The sequence below is a fragment of the Alosa alosa genome, chromosome 1, assembly GCF_017589495.1.
Source record: "Alosa alosa isolate M-15738 ecotype Scorff River chromosome 1, AALO_Geno_1.1, whole genome shotgun sequence".
In the NCBI taxonomy this organism is placed as follows: Eukaryota; Metazoa; Chordata; class Actinopteri; order Clupeiformes; family Clupeidae; genus Alosa; species Alosa alosa.
Window position 1 is genome coordinate 30,762,776 of NC_063189.1, and position 14,012 is coordinate 30,776,787.

The window sequence follows — 14,012 nt, forward strand, 5'->3', positions numbered from 1 at the left end:
GTCCAATCATGTTTCCCTCTTTTATTTACATTTCCGCCCATTCCGCGTTCTTACAAGTCGACCAACAAATCAGAAATCGCCTTTACATTCTCCGCCATTTTGTAAGGGTATAAGAAATTCTACCAAGTCCAACACCCTGCTGCTCAAACCTGTAGTTTTCTGTTGTGCCATGGACGGGTGAGTGGAAAAAAATACCTTATGTATTCGCTAGAAATAACATAGCCACTTAAAGTTTAGTTTACACATTACTTTCTGATAGCATTTGCGATGTTGTATGAAACATTCCGTATTTGTAGCATAATAGGGATCAACATGAGTTTTGAACAAATTTAATTTCTTTATTAGCCAGCTAACGTTAGCTAGCCTCGCCCAGGGTGGAGGTAACTAGCCTTCGGTCTTGAGCAACATGTCCGGAAGAAACCTTTCTTGAGGGCTAACTTTCAATGAGTTTTTAAACTGATCATCACAAGAAAAAACAGCAACCTGTTGTACCGACTTTTAAAGACATGCATCACAACCCAAACGTATTTAACGTTACATTAACGTAACGTTACTTCTAGATGACTTACAATCGAACAACGTTAACATTAGCTTGCTAGGTTGTGTTAACTTGCTGGGCGACCGACCAACGTGTCTCAATTTCCGCATTGTTGTTGGCCAGACCGCTAACGTTATCTACCTTGATGATCAAGACACGTATTTCTTTCAGTGCACTGTTGTTGAAAAGTGTTTTCTCTCGGTGTTTTTATTTTGCCAAACGACCGGTTTTACTAGTATACGTTGGGTGACGTTAACAGGTTATATGCTAAGTTCTGTAACGTAACGTTAGTAAACCTCCTGGCAGCCCTCTGCAATCTATTTCCTATCAATATTACAGTATTGAAGGTAGAAGCTATTCTTACAATATTGGTGTTTAATGTGCGTGAACGCAAACTGTTAAACGTTACATTAGAAGTTATTGTAGGTAAGGTTGGTAAGTTACAGGCAATTGTACCAGAGGACAAGCTCTCTAAGCTCATTGAAGTGATGTGAATCCATCCAGCTCACTGGCCATTCATTCTTGGTATGTTTCATCTCCCACTCCCACAGGCGCTTAGAGACTGATTTGTATCCTCTTGGATCCAGTTACGTCACTGAACTAGAGTAAGTAATCTTGCAAGGCATCATCTTTCCTTGCAAATTTAGTCTTGGTAGTGGTTATTGTACTGCTACATTGGTTTGCTTAACAACTTTGTTCGACAGTGCAGACTTTACTATTTGATTATTTTGTTTTTCAGCATTTGCATTACTCTGTCAGTGTGATCTTCCTTAGGTCTATTTAGCTTTTAACCGAATGGATTGTACACATACCACCTCTTTAGATTTTAGGAAGAGAATGACGTGCTTGTTTCATTTCAGGTTTTTAGAGTGGATAAACTATGACCTTGATTTAGCTGATATGTGTTGAGCTCAAGAACAGCTCAAGACTGCAACTTATGTAAAGCAGTTAGCCTAGACTGGACAATATTTTGCATATTTAAAACGTATGATTATTTTTAAAGTCTAGCCACCATCTTGCTTGCAATTGTTTGTTTTTGAAATATTCATTTATTGATAAAACTCTCCAGTTTATTGAGGCTTTACTCTGCTGTGATTGTAGAGATGTGAGGTATGAAGAGCTACTATTGAGAAAGGGACTGAGGTAGGTTAACTGCAGCCCAAAATCTTCAAGAGCAGTTTATGAACTGCCTCTTCTGTAGCGTACATGAAGTTGTAGGGACGAAAGCATTTTTTTTATGCTGCGGTTTAGTTGGTGCATTTAATTCTAACCCTCTCCTCTTCCCCCTGTTGCTTTCCCTATCTAGCAGTGTCCATGATATTGCAGTTGGCACAAAGGTAAGAGTTTTCAACATCTTTCTCACATTAACTAGCCTATATCTGTGATCAATTACCCGGACATAAGTAGTACCGATGAGCATGGTGGATAAGCTGTTTTGTTTTGAAGTTGTGTGCGTTTGCTCCTTTTTTTTTTTTTTTCCCTAGTCACAGTTCTTCCATTTTGTTTCTCTGATTACTGTAAAGTACCCCAAATCCTCCAGATTCCAAGGTGCAACCTTTTATACTGCTCCTGCTGAGACTTCAGTTACTCTGGTCAAAGGTTGCCGGCTGTGCAAACAGTCACTGATGAGTAACACCAGGGCAAAAGGCATGAGCTGGCCAAACACCTATTCCTTCTACTCCCTCCATAACTAACATGCAAACCAGTGTAGGCTTTATCAGGATATTAGGTCTTGCAATATGCCTGTAGGGAGTTGGAAGTGTTGTATGTGTTCAGTTTTGATATTCGATCATTTGTGATATTTCTGTGGTGAAAGTGGCTTAATACTTTCGACATGTGTGGGACGGAAAGAGACTCCGAATGCAAGCCTCACTGGAGTCAGTAATTACTTGTGTCTGGACGGTGCGTCTGGAATGCCGCGGTTACATTCCTGCTGCCCTTCCCCTCCCCCCAAATACTCGCCTCTCGGGCCCCCTTTCTGATTCAGTGCTCATTACCTCGTGCCCTGGAAAGCCTAATCTGTCACGGGATGTATACATGTTCGCACCTGCAAAGCCTCACACTTGTAAAGGACTTTAGTGTTGTTGCTGGTTTGTTCTTCTTTCTAAGAGAGAGAGTTTGTGTGTGTTTGTGCGCACACCACTTATGATTTCCTGCTGACTGTTTTTGGCTTGTGGTTTTTAAAGCAGAAGAAGGAAGAGCTGATGGACGGGAGTGTATAGAGAGGGAGGGGGATGGGGGACCCTGCTCGGAACAATGGCTGTTTTCAGATCTTTTAAGGTAGAATTTGTCATCGCTGGGATATGGGTACAGTTCTCAGAAATCTGACTCCTGTGCTTTGAGCTCTGAGCTTAGAGGAATGCAGCAGCTGAATGTCCTGCCTTTGGCTACGGCGGGAGGAACCTTTGTTTTACTACTTTGAAAGTCTGCTTGGTCTCCTGATGGCTATGGCATCGCACAGCTTTCAATGTAAGGTACCCCCACAGCCACTCCCATTGGCATGCTAGCAACATGGAACCCGGCAGCATCCTCGCTGTTGCTCAGTGCCCAAGGAGGAGACACAAGTCAAGCATCCGCTGCTAGTGCTGCCACTGTAACAATGGCCGGCTTTGGGCGCGGAACAGTAAACACATTGTGGTGTTGTCAAGGAGAGGAGAAAGGGGCTTTGGTTGATCCAGTTCATGTGACCCACTCCAGCAGCAGCCCCTCACCATCTGAAGTGGGGTTATTAAGAGCCGTGCAGTCACTCTCTCACTCACACACACCCACCCCCCGGTCTACAGATGGCCACACAGTCCAGTTAAGAGGCAACAGCTTTTTTTCGCCCCAGAGCAAGCCCTTTGTGTGGAAATGGTGCGGGCAAACACAGATGCCACTGTTCAGATTGACTGCCATCCACTCTGATGAACAGACCGATATGCCACGCACAGGTGACTGGCCAAGTCAACTGTTTATTCTTCCCCGTTGTGTATTTGTTATGTAAAATCAATGGGTGTGTCTCGCAATTGCACGTAGCCATTCTTTCTTAAAGGCTGTGAAGTTGGTAGTTTGGAGTAATTGCCGCTGGGTTGAAAATGAATGCTTTAAGTGAGTTATTTCAGATGGTACAGCCTCGGTCAGTCATTTGCAGTAGGGGTTTTGTTTGTCACGACTTGTCCTGTGACTAGTGAGTGTTCATTGTTAAATATTACCTCGGTTATCCAATCTTGTTTGTAATCACATGGCTTTAGCCAATCTGGGGGAATGCTGACTCACTGTGTGGATACTGTGTCTCGATGATTGTGGTGGTTTTGTCATTTGCTTTTATGGTCTTAGCCGTGGATCTGGTTTCCGGTCTTAATGTGCATCTTGTTTAGTGTTTTGGATGTGTATTAATACCTCTGGTGTGCATTACTGTGTTGGTTTAGTTGTAAAAAACAATACCAATGCCTCTCACAGGTTAGAGTGAGTTCAGAATTAGGGAAGCTATTAATAGACTTCAATCTCAAGTGAAGTTTTTAACCAGTAACAACACTTAACACATTTTCTGAGCTACAAGTATAAGTTTGTTAGTAACTATTGCTCATTCATGTCAGGCTGGTCCATATGAGCCACACGAGCATATCACACATTTCTGTGTCTCTTCCTCCTAAAGAAGGTGGCCATTGTTTGCTCACCCATGTGCACTTCCTTTCACAGAGGGGTTCTGACGCACTCTTTTCCTCCTGCATATCTAACGGGCCATATATCATGAACACCGGTGCAGGTGGGTAGCCTCCCGTATATGCAGTCAGTACTATATTGCCATGGTGATAACTGATATGATAACCTCACGATTCCTCTCCTTGCAGCAAATGGAAACGACAGCAAAAAGTTTAAAGGGGACATTCGTAGCCCAGGCATTCCATCGCGTGTCATCCACGTGCGCAAGCTTCCCAACGACATCAATGAGGCTGAGGTGATCTCTTTGGGACTGCCCTTTGGCAAAGTGACCAACCTGCTGATGCTCAAAGGGAAGAACCAGGTACTGCCCAACACAGAACACCCCATATGCAGTGGCGATCACCTTTAGTGACTACAGTTACTGAGTCTCTCTTTCTCTTTCTCTTTCTCTTTCTGCCCCACCCTGCACTAAAGGCCTTTCTGGAAATGAACACAGAGGAGTGTGCCCAGACGATGGTCAGCTACTATTCCTCTGTCACGCCAGTCATCCGTAACCACCCCATCTTCATGCAGTACTCCAACCACAAGGAGCTGAAGACTGACAACTCTCCAAACCAAGTGGTGAGCCTTCAGTCCACTCATTTCAATACATATGAGGGGGGAAAAGGAGGAAATTGAGTCAGAAATGTGGTTTTCAACACATGCCTTTTTTTTTTTTCTTTTAAAATTCTAATGAAACTCTGTGGGTAGAGCAACAGCAGGGTTTCAGAAGTGGTGCAAAGGCAGAAGTGGTTTGTGGATGTGAACAGTGTGTGCAAATATTGATGGTGCTGCTGTACTTGCAGAGGGCACAGGCGGCGCTGCAGGCAGTGAATGCGGTGCAGACGGGCACCATGCCCATGGGACCGATGGACGGCGCGAGCAGCCAGAGCCCTGTGCTCAGAGTCATCGTGGAGAACCTCTTCTACCCAGTCACCCTGGACGTGCTTCATCAGGTACGCAGACACACACAAGGTTCTCTGGGCTTTGTTCTTGATTTGTTTTTGTTTTTTTTCTTCCCCTTTCTAATGATGTTAGTGATGTTTCTTCATGTTCACGTTGATCCGTCTACAGATCTTCTCCAAGTTTGGAACCGTTCTGAAGATCATCACTTTCACCAAAAACAACCAGTTTCAAGCACTGGTCCAGTATGCAGATGGCATGACCGCACAGCACTCAAAGATGGTGAGTTGGTTGGTGATTCAGCTCGGCACTTCTGCCTTTGTGATTCGGTGTTTGAGTCTGTGAGTTAACCTTCTGTAGAGTTGGTCACCACATAATTGGGTTAGTGATTCTTCTTTCGTTCTATCTTTCTTTCTTTCCCTCCAGTCTTTAGATGGACAGAACATCTACAACGCCTGCTGCACACTGCGCATTAGCTTCTCCAAACTCACCAGCCTCAATGTGAAATACAATAATGACAAGAGCCGTGACTACACGCGCCCAGACCTGCCCACTGGTGACAGCCAGCCCCCCATGGATCACCAGGCCATGGCCGCTGCTTTCAGTAAGGCCCACCCCACTCCCCCCCTTCTCATCCACCCACATTCTCTGAGTGTTTTGAAACGTAACACTTTGTTTGATTTAACGTGTGTGTGTGTCTCTCCCATCAGCTGCACCTGGCCTTATTTCTGCCAATCCCTACGCTGGTGCTCATGGCTTCCCCCCGGCCTTCGCCATCCAGCAGGCAGGTCAGTTGGTCCGCACAACAGAAGCAGGTCCCTCTTGTGTTAACCAAATGGCAGACAAAGTTGTCGGTGTGTGTGTGTGTGTGTGTGTGGGGGGTCTGTAGTGGATAAGAAACAGGGCTAGCATGCAGCAGCCACAGAGATATGAGTTTGATTCCTGGCTGCCTCCATTGTCCCCTTGAGTATGGCACTTAACCCCGAGTTGCTCCAGGGAGGTTATCCCTGCAATTGGTCTCTAAGTCACTTTGGGTGAAGGCGTGAGTGAAATTCATGAATATCTAGCTAAATATCTAAATGCCCCGTGTTCAACTTGTGTCCTGTCCCAGGTCTGTCCCTGCCTGGCATGCCTGGAGCCCTGGCCCAGCTGGGGGGACCTGGTGCCGCTGCTGCGGCCGCCGCTGCTGCCGCCGCTGGCCGCCTGGGCCTGGGTGGCATGGGTCCCGGCGGCCACAGCGTCCTGCTGGTCAGCAATCTCAACCCCGAGGTTAGTCTCGCTCAGAGCTGCTCATGGCTTCCAAATACATAACAACAACTACAGCTACAACAACAACATGGCCTGAGGGCTCGACCACATGTGACCGTACAGTTGAAACGCCTCGTGTGTACTGAAACATCTGGCTCACAGAAACATGACTAGCCAAATTCTTCTTTTTTCCCCCTCCCACTCCCTGATCTCTGCCAGCCTTATGCTACCAAGAAGGGCAACTTTTTGCATTTTTCAAATGTTCCTACTGCATCTATATCTGTTTTCCATGAGTTTGGTTTTTATTGAAGACTAACTTCTGTTTTTATCTGCCATTTTCCATTTCTTCACGTATTTGTCCATTAGTATATCATTCCTGAGATCTCTTGTTTTTCGAGACAATATTTCTTTGAAAAGTCAATACTATGAAAATAATATTTTAGTCTACTTTGTTTATGTTGAAGACAGTGGGTCTTTTTTTAAAAGCCCACTCTTAAGAATAATATATGGTTATTAATTTACTTTTCTCTTACAATAATTTTTTTTTTTAGCTGAACTTGCAATATCTATATTAATATATTAAGTAAATATTGTCTCTGCCTTCTTTGTATTTCATTGTTTAATCCTGTTTTCCCTTCTTTTTCTCTCTAGTGTTCCTCTAGAAAAAAACACGCATTTAATTTTAGCACGTTCTGCTGAGTGGAACACTACATTTCTTTATGTATACTGACCTTTTTACTTTCTTTTTTTTCCTTGTTACTTTCCCTCCCCATTCCCCTGTCTCCCCTTCTTTCTGTCTCTCTTTCTCTCTCTCTCTCTCTCTCTCTCTCTCTCTCTCTCTCCCTCTATCTCTCTCCCCCTCTTTTATTTTAATTTCTTCACCTGAACTTGAAAACTGACTGCACGCCCCTTGTATACCACCCACACACACACACACACACACACACACACACGGTTACAAATTTGCATATTCAAAACCACCTCAAACACATCACTACCTACTTTATCACAATCTCTCTCTCTCTTTTATTATTATTTTTCTCTCTCTCTCTGCCCCCCCCCCTCCTCTCCCCCCTGTCTTTTCCTCCACCCTCCTCCATGATCATACCACCGTTGTTTTTTGGCCATTCCTGTGGGAACACGTGCCTCGCTGTGGACATGTCCAACCTCCACTCTCCTGTGCCTCCGATCTTTCCCCTGTCCCTTCCCTCCTACGCTGCCTTCCTCTGCTGTCTTAAAAGCGTGTTACGCCCCAATGCCTCTTTATTCTTTTCGGTATGTTACCATTGGCATCTCCTATTATTTATTACCTCTCTTGTGTTTTTGTGTTTGTGTCTCTCATATTTGACAACTGTTTTAAGTATTGATTTTGAGAATGTGTTGCTGAGGGTTGAGTGGGTGGGGAGCCTGGATGGGGGGGGGGGAGGGGGGGCTAATGGCTGAAAGATGCAGCATTTCAATGATGAGTGATATTTTAAACATGCCTAACAGATACTACTACCCCCTCGTGTGTGTGTGTGGGTAGTAAAGTAAAATCCCTCCAGCCAAATCACAATCCATGGAGTATTATGCTCATCTAGAGTATGGAGTTCACAAGGTCACATGACCTCATCAATGATCTTGGCTCTAGAATTTTGGATTCCCTCTTGTAGCTGGTTGCTTTTGGTATTGAATAATCCCTAGCATATATTTGGGGGAATCATCAAATGAGATGTTGCATCTTTACAGCCATTTGAGCAGAGCATGCCATCTGGCTCTGACTTAAGTGATGCATGTTTTGATTGATCCATTTCTTGTTTTTGTGGCATACATTTATTTAGCCACCACTTTCTGATTAGAACTTCTCTGCCTTATGGCACTTGGCTGCATTCATTGACTTGGTAGAATCACTTAAATTTCTGATTTACTCCATGGTCGTGTCGATTGCCGACTCTTAAACAGTAGACTTGCATACACTGAACCTCTGCAGAGATCTGAATTGAATCAGTAGTGAGAGGACTCTGTGGTAGTGTTTCACTTTGTGTCTGTTTGAAACTGCTCTGTATGCAAATACTTGTAAATCATTAGTTGAAGTGTAGGTGTGGGGGGAAGTGTCTCTGTATGGTGAGAGTAGGGCAGCATTTTCGAGCTGCGTCTTTTTTTTTAGACCTGCTTGTGTGCCCTCTCATTTCTAGGTGTGTATGGTGATGTCATGAGAGTGAAGATTCTGTTCAACAAGAAGGAGAACGCCCTGGTACAGATGGCGGACGCCACACAGGCTCAGCTGGGTAAGTGCTAGTAGTGTTATCACTGACCATCAGGTGTGTCGTGTGCATTAGTGTTGAATTTTTCACTTTCCTCACCTCATGGTCACTGATCTACACCCCCTGATTATGGTGCTTTGGTTTTCCCCCGGCCGCCTTGTAGCCATGAGCCACCTGAACCAGCAGAAGTTGCATGGGAAGCCCATCCGCGTGACCCTGTCCAAGCACACCACCGTCCAGCTGCCCCGCGAGGGCCACGAGGACCAGGGCCTGACCAAGGACTACGGCAACTCCCCGCTGCACCGCTTCAAGAAGCCCGGCTCCAAGAACTACTCCAACATATTCCCCCCTTCCTCCACCCTCCATCTATCCAACATCCCGTGAGCACACCCATGGATTCTTACAGTCAAACATTATCTCAAGGCAGTGTTATTCACTTATGGTTTATTCATGATCAATCTTTTTTTTTCTTTTTTTTGCCCTGGTTTTTGCAGACCTTCGGTGGTTGAGGATGACCTTAGAGGGTTGTTTGTGAGCGCTGGCTACATGGTCAAGGCCTTCAAGTTCTTCCAGTAAGTTCAGTTTGCAGTTCTCCTATGCTCATATTGGTTGCATTCCTGTTCGACACTCTGAACAGCTTGCTGATTAAGCCGATGCTTTTTAAGCTGGTATTGTGTGTCACATGAAGGCTTTTGGCAAAGTGCAGATTTGTATGCATTGTAATTTGAATGGAGACCCTGCGATTGACTTGAGTTGCTGCATGAGCGACCTCTGCAGGGTTTCAATTCAAAGTATAATTCTGTGATCTGAAGTGAGCCACACTACTTTTGTCACTTATGACATTTATTATTTATTTATTATGAGCCCTATATTCTTATTTTTGGCATGAACGCCCTGAGCTTCGCGATCTGACTGGTTTGCCTTGCAGGAAGGACCGTAAAATGGCTCTGATTCAGATGGGTTCTGTGGAGGAGGCGATCGAGGCCCTCATCGAGTTCCACAACCATGACCTCGGCGAGAGCCATCACCTCAGAGTCTCCTTCTCCAAGTCTACCATCTAAGTAGGGCGCAGGAGAATGGGGTTGGTGAAACAAAGCAGAGAGGGCATGGACTGTCACTTTAGACCAAACATTTAAAAAAAAAAAAAAAAAAAAAAGCCTTACACAATTTATATTACTGTGGATCGATCTTTTGTTTTCCACAAGACACACTTCATCATTCCTTTTTATTAAAAAAAAAGTATATATATATATATCTATATATGTATGTCTATTTAAGATGCCACTATGAACCAATAGACCAGAGGGGATAAGAGACCCAATGTTTTTGTATGGGTTTTTTTTTTATCATAGGGCTTTTTCCTTTTCTTAGACTGGTAGTGCTCTTTAGACCTGGTGTTCTTGTAGTCGTATAGATCCACCAGAGATCTTAGATGCTGCATAGTTTACACTCTGTGCCTCTGGGGAAACCCCCACACACACACACACACTTTCAGGTTGCACATATCTTGTCATTCTGTGTTCATACATCTGAATATCTTCTTTCTTTTATTCCCCTTTCAATCCTTTGGGAGCCAGTACAGACCACTAGATGTCAGATGTTTGCACAATGCTTCCTCCATTTTGCTGAAGAACACTGTGCCTTATTTGGCAGAGCTGTCCTTGGGAGTTCAAAAGAAATTTACATTTACTGACCGATCATTACAGTACATTAATAGATGTGTATGATTTTTCAATATCGGCAACATTCACATTCTATGGAGGCCATGCAGTGTTTTAGTTAAAGAACTGTGATGAGCAATGTCACAGCTTTCAAAATGGTTTGATTTTACAGCTTTGTCTCTTCTAAAGAAAAGGCTGAAACCTCAAACCTGAATCCACCATGGTAAACCCCAAGAGGCTACTTTGTGCCCTAGCTTTTCATAAGATTGCCTTTCCCTTACCTTTCTTTTAAAGAGAATCGTACGTAGACTAGCCCATATATACTGGCTTCCTTTCGATATTGTATTGGTGTATATTCCTTCAGAATTATGTCTCAATGTTTTATTCTTTTTCAGAGGTTCACATGTCTGTTCCTGTGAGATTTCTATACTGTATTAGACTGCGAGGGCCCACTATTCCATATCACTGTGCCTTTTGCTATCTAGGATCACTTCTGTTTTCACTTCCTGAAGTTTCCCTCTCTGTGTATGCCTTGTACACTTAGTTTTTATTGTCTGTGATTTGTTAAAAATCAATATATCGCCATTTTCTCTTTTTTTTTTTTTCTCTCGTTTGTATCCCTGTATCAGTTATGATACACAGCTCAGAACCAAATGAGTTCAATACATTCTTAAGTGCTAGATCTGTCCCATTTGCCTTAACTAAAGGCTCAAGTCTTTTGATCTTGTTTCATTTTTTGTGTGTTACAGACACAGAGTACTTATTAAGATGCTTATAGTAGTGAATGTTTACATGTTTTCCATTTGGCCTCAATTCTTTGCAACAGATGCCTTGGACTTCATGCTTGAGTAAAACTCAAATTCAAATACAAGTCTTATTTTTAGTTTTTGTTTAAGAAATTTGACCAACAAAATTGATCACTCATGTCTTAATTTTGAGTTTGTAAGCTGTGAAAAGATTGATTCCTTAGGCACTAGTGGTATCACAGTGCTAGTAGCCTTCAAACTTTGCATGGCTAATTTGCTCAGTGGATTTAATGAAGAGACGTTCCTGTAATGAGTTCAATGTAAAGCGTAATTGAACCTGGTCCATTACAATATAGGCCATTTGTGTGCATGTTTTTGATTTTCCTTTCTATGCCCTGTACCTTTTTTAAAATGCATTCTTGCAAGTGTAAGAATATGGTTAGCATGTGTAATGAGAAGTGATGGAAGGGGCTAAGGTTAGCCTGGTTGACTGGCTGCTTTGCACTTAAATGGACCTGCCATTTAAGAAAGGTGAACACTTTAACTCAAATTTCCTAGGCCTAACGGTTACCCTTTTCTTGTTAATTTTCTTTGACCAAATAGCCAAAATGACAAGTCCAGAATTTTTCCAGTCATTTTCTAACGTTAAATTTGCCATTCCATGTGTTTTGCCCCAACTTTCTCACATTGATGGATGGGAAATATGGCTGTATATATTATTTCTGTTCTTTTAAATGGCCATTCTGAACTTACAAGTTTTTTTTTTTTTTTTTTTTTTTTTCCTCAAAGAACATGTATATTTTGATGACAAAAGCAACAGATGTCAGCTCATTGTAGAGCGTTTCATATTTTTTATATCACACAAAAAGAAATTAAAGTGGATTCAACACAGTGTGTCAGCAAGTGCCCCTTTTCGAGAAATGCAACCCTTTGTTTAGTTACACCTTTCTGCCTTCAATAAATCTTTCATTTATTCCTGCTTTCATCTTGTCCTTTGATTCCTGCCCTTTGCTGCACTTTTAAAATGGTCTTCAGTGTTTTAACAACTCTGTTTTCAATCTTTTTTTAACCTGCCGGTCTGGTGTCTGATCTTTCAAGCTCATACTTTATCAACCGGAGTTCTGTCTCGTATTTGTGCTTCCTAACATTGCAATGAAGTGGGAGTGCTTTTACTGCATCTAGCAGCATACTGTTTGAGGAGCAGTTGTCCTGGCCCTGCAGCCTTTGAATATTTCCACTGTGTGCTTAATCTATTGCAGCAGTAGTTTACTTAAAGGCAAATTGATACTGTCTGCTGAACATCAACCAAAAGTTATAACATTTCAAATAGACTTAGAGGCCAGACTATAAGAAATGCTGTTTGATGACCCGGGAGCTGAACGATAAACATTGAGTATATGATTGAACAGCAGGTGGCGCACATGCCATTTAAAAAAAAAAAAAAAAAAAAAAAAAAAAAGAAACTCTTAAGTTCTGAACACAAAAAGAAACTCTTGATTTTGTACAATGTCCTCATTTAGCTATGTTCTTGTAAATCATTCACGTATTTTAAAATTTAGAGTAGGCTAACGGTTAGTGGAAATCATGCCTAATTAAATAACTAGTTGTGATATCAGAATTTAAGCCTAGCCTATAAAGACATGGGTTGCAAGATTGGCGGGTGCATTTGTTGATTGTGACATTGTAGGCCTACCCTAAATTAATTTTTTAGACAAGTAGGCCTAACAATAGTAGATGTAGCACTTTAGCACTCTAGGTTGGCTAAAGAAGTTTTAGAAGTGACCCAGTTATCTACACGAAAGAAGCCAATTTCCCCATTTTGAATTTTAAGGCGCCCCGTCAAACTGAGGAGAGCTGTAAACTTCAAGCCCATAGACTGAGCCCCGCCCTTTTGTTTAGAGGCGGGTTCGCTGACGGAGCGGGGAGAGCGCAATGAGTGGCGATTCGAATCACAATGGGAACGGATGCTGTGCGCGAAGCGGCCGCTTACTAAGTTCGTTCCAGAAATAATCTTTCTTATGGAGTGTTGAAGCGTGGTGTGAAAATGGAGAAATTCTGACACTGACAAGAACATCGGAAGACTGCCTAGCCTACAGCAAATGCCTGGAATACATTTCCCTTTCATTCAGTGGGCTACGTTGGAGGCAGGAGCATCCTCGCCACGAGGAAGCTAAAACTTAAGGACCTATGTAATCGGTTATCACAGTTTGCCAGAGGAGGGTTAGCCTACTGTCGGATGGACTGAATCAGAATTGCATATGATGGACATGTTTGACTCATTACAGGATAGTTTACAAAGGCATCCCGTAATACGATTTAAATGTCACTGATTTAGCTTACTCAGCCTGGGAGTGAGAGAAGTGGACAGCCAAATTCACGCGCATAGCCTACTTCAGGGACTTTTACATGATTTGCCTACTCAATCCAAGGCTTGAGTGTTGTCTATAATTGGGAACGAAAGTTATTATAGCCCACTATAGCCTGTCCGGCGAATCCAGCACTGGACTGTGGATTGATCATGGATTCCTTTACACGGATGCGTCTTTATTTCACCGCAAAGACGCTTTAAAAAAAGAGTTATTAGAAATCCGATAGCGTTACTGAAATGTTGGCACATCTTGATGAGTGGCAAGCAGTATTGTAAGCTAGCTAACTAAAATGTACTGTTGCTGTCAAATTGATGTGGCCTTGAATGACCATCAGCCCCGAAGCATTGGCTAATTTTATTCTGTATACATTTACACAATGAGAGATTGTCGGACAGCTATACGTTTAACTTCAAACAGATTATAACTTCAGAAAGAACTGAGGCTCATAATATGGGCAGTCGTGGACGAACTTGTGCTATGGAGTTGGTATTGATTGCCGTTACCTTTTTGTTTTGGGACTCCGTGTGGGCTGACGACAAAATCATTTCAGACAGACATGCGGTCTACTGGAACAGTTCTAACGCCAGGTAAGATCATTAAACTGTTCTCCTAGTAGCCTTCAC

General features: G+C 42.9%; 2 protein-coding genes across 6 annotated transcripts in view; both read left to right on the forward strand.

Annotated features, from left to right (window-relative positions):
* The first annotated feature begins 114 nt into the window (after nt 1-114).
* ptbp1a (polypyrimidine tract binding protein 1a) lies at nt 115-12,000 on the forward strand. 4 transcript variants are annotated; one of them, XM_048249512.1, is made up of 17 exons: nt 124-177; nt 1,090-1,143; nt 1,640-1,681; nt 1,845-1,875; nt 4,217-4,283; nt 4,369-4,541; nt 4,655-4,801; nt 5,026-5,175; nt 5,294-5,404; nt 5,549-5,726; nt 5,833-5,910; nt 6,234-6,391; nt 7,612-7,645; nt 8,545-8,637; nt 8,777-8,993; nt 9,108-9,185; nt 9,542-12,000. In XM_048249512.1, exons 1-17 carry the CDS (start codon nt 170-172, stop codon nt 9,672-9,674), a joined length of 1,752 nt encoding a protein of 583 aa, XP_048105469.1. In that variant the 5' UTR covers nt 124-169; the 3' UTR covers nt 9,675-12,000. The 4 variants fall into 4 exon arrangements, with proteins under 4 accessions (XP_048105481.1, XP_048105469.1, XP_048105475.1 ...); XM_048249518.1 differs by having other exon boundaries at nt 1,848-1,875; XM_048249524.1 differs by lacking the exon at nt 1,640-1,681 and having other exon boundaries at nt 115-177.
* Nucleotides 12,001-12,962: 962 nt separating this feature from the next.
* Nucleotides 12,963-14,012, forward strand: part of efna2a (ephrin-A2a) — a 37,860-nt gene continuing 36,810 nt past the window's right edge. For both annotated transcript variants that reach the window (XM_048264855.1, XM_048264864.1), the window contains exon 1: nt 12,963-13,976. In XM_048264855.1, coding sequence (XP_048120812.1) covers nt 13,840-13,976 — 137 coding nt within the window. In that variant the 5' untranslated portion in view covers nt 12,963-13,839. The remainder of the gene's footprint in view (nt 13,977-14,012) is intronic.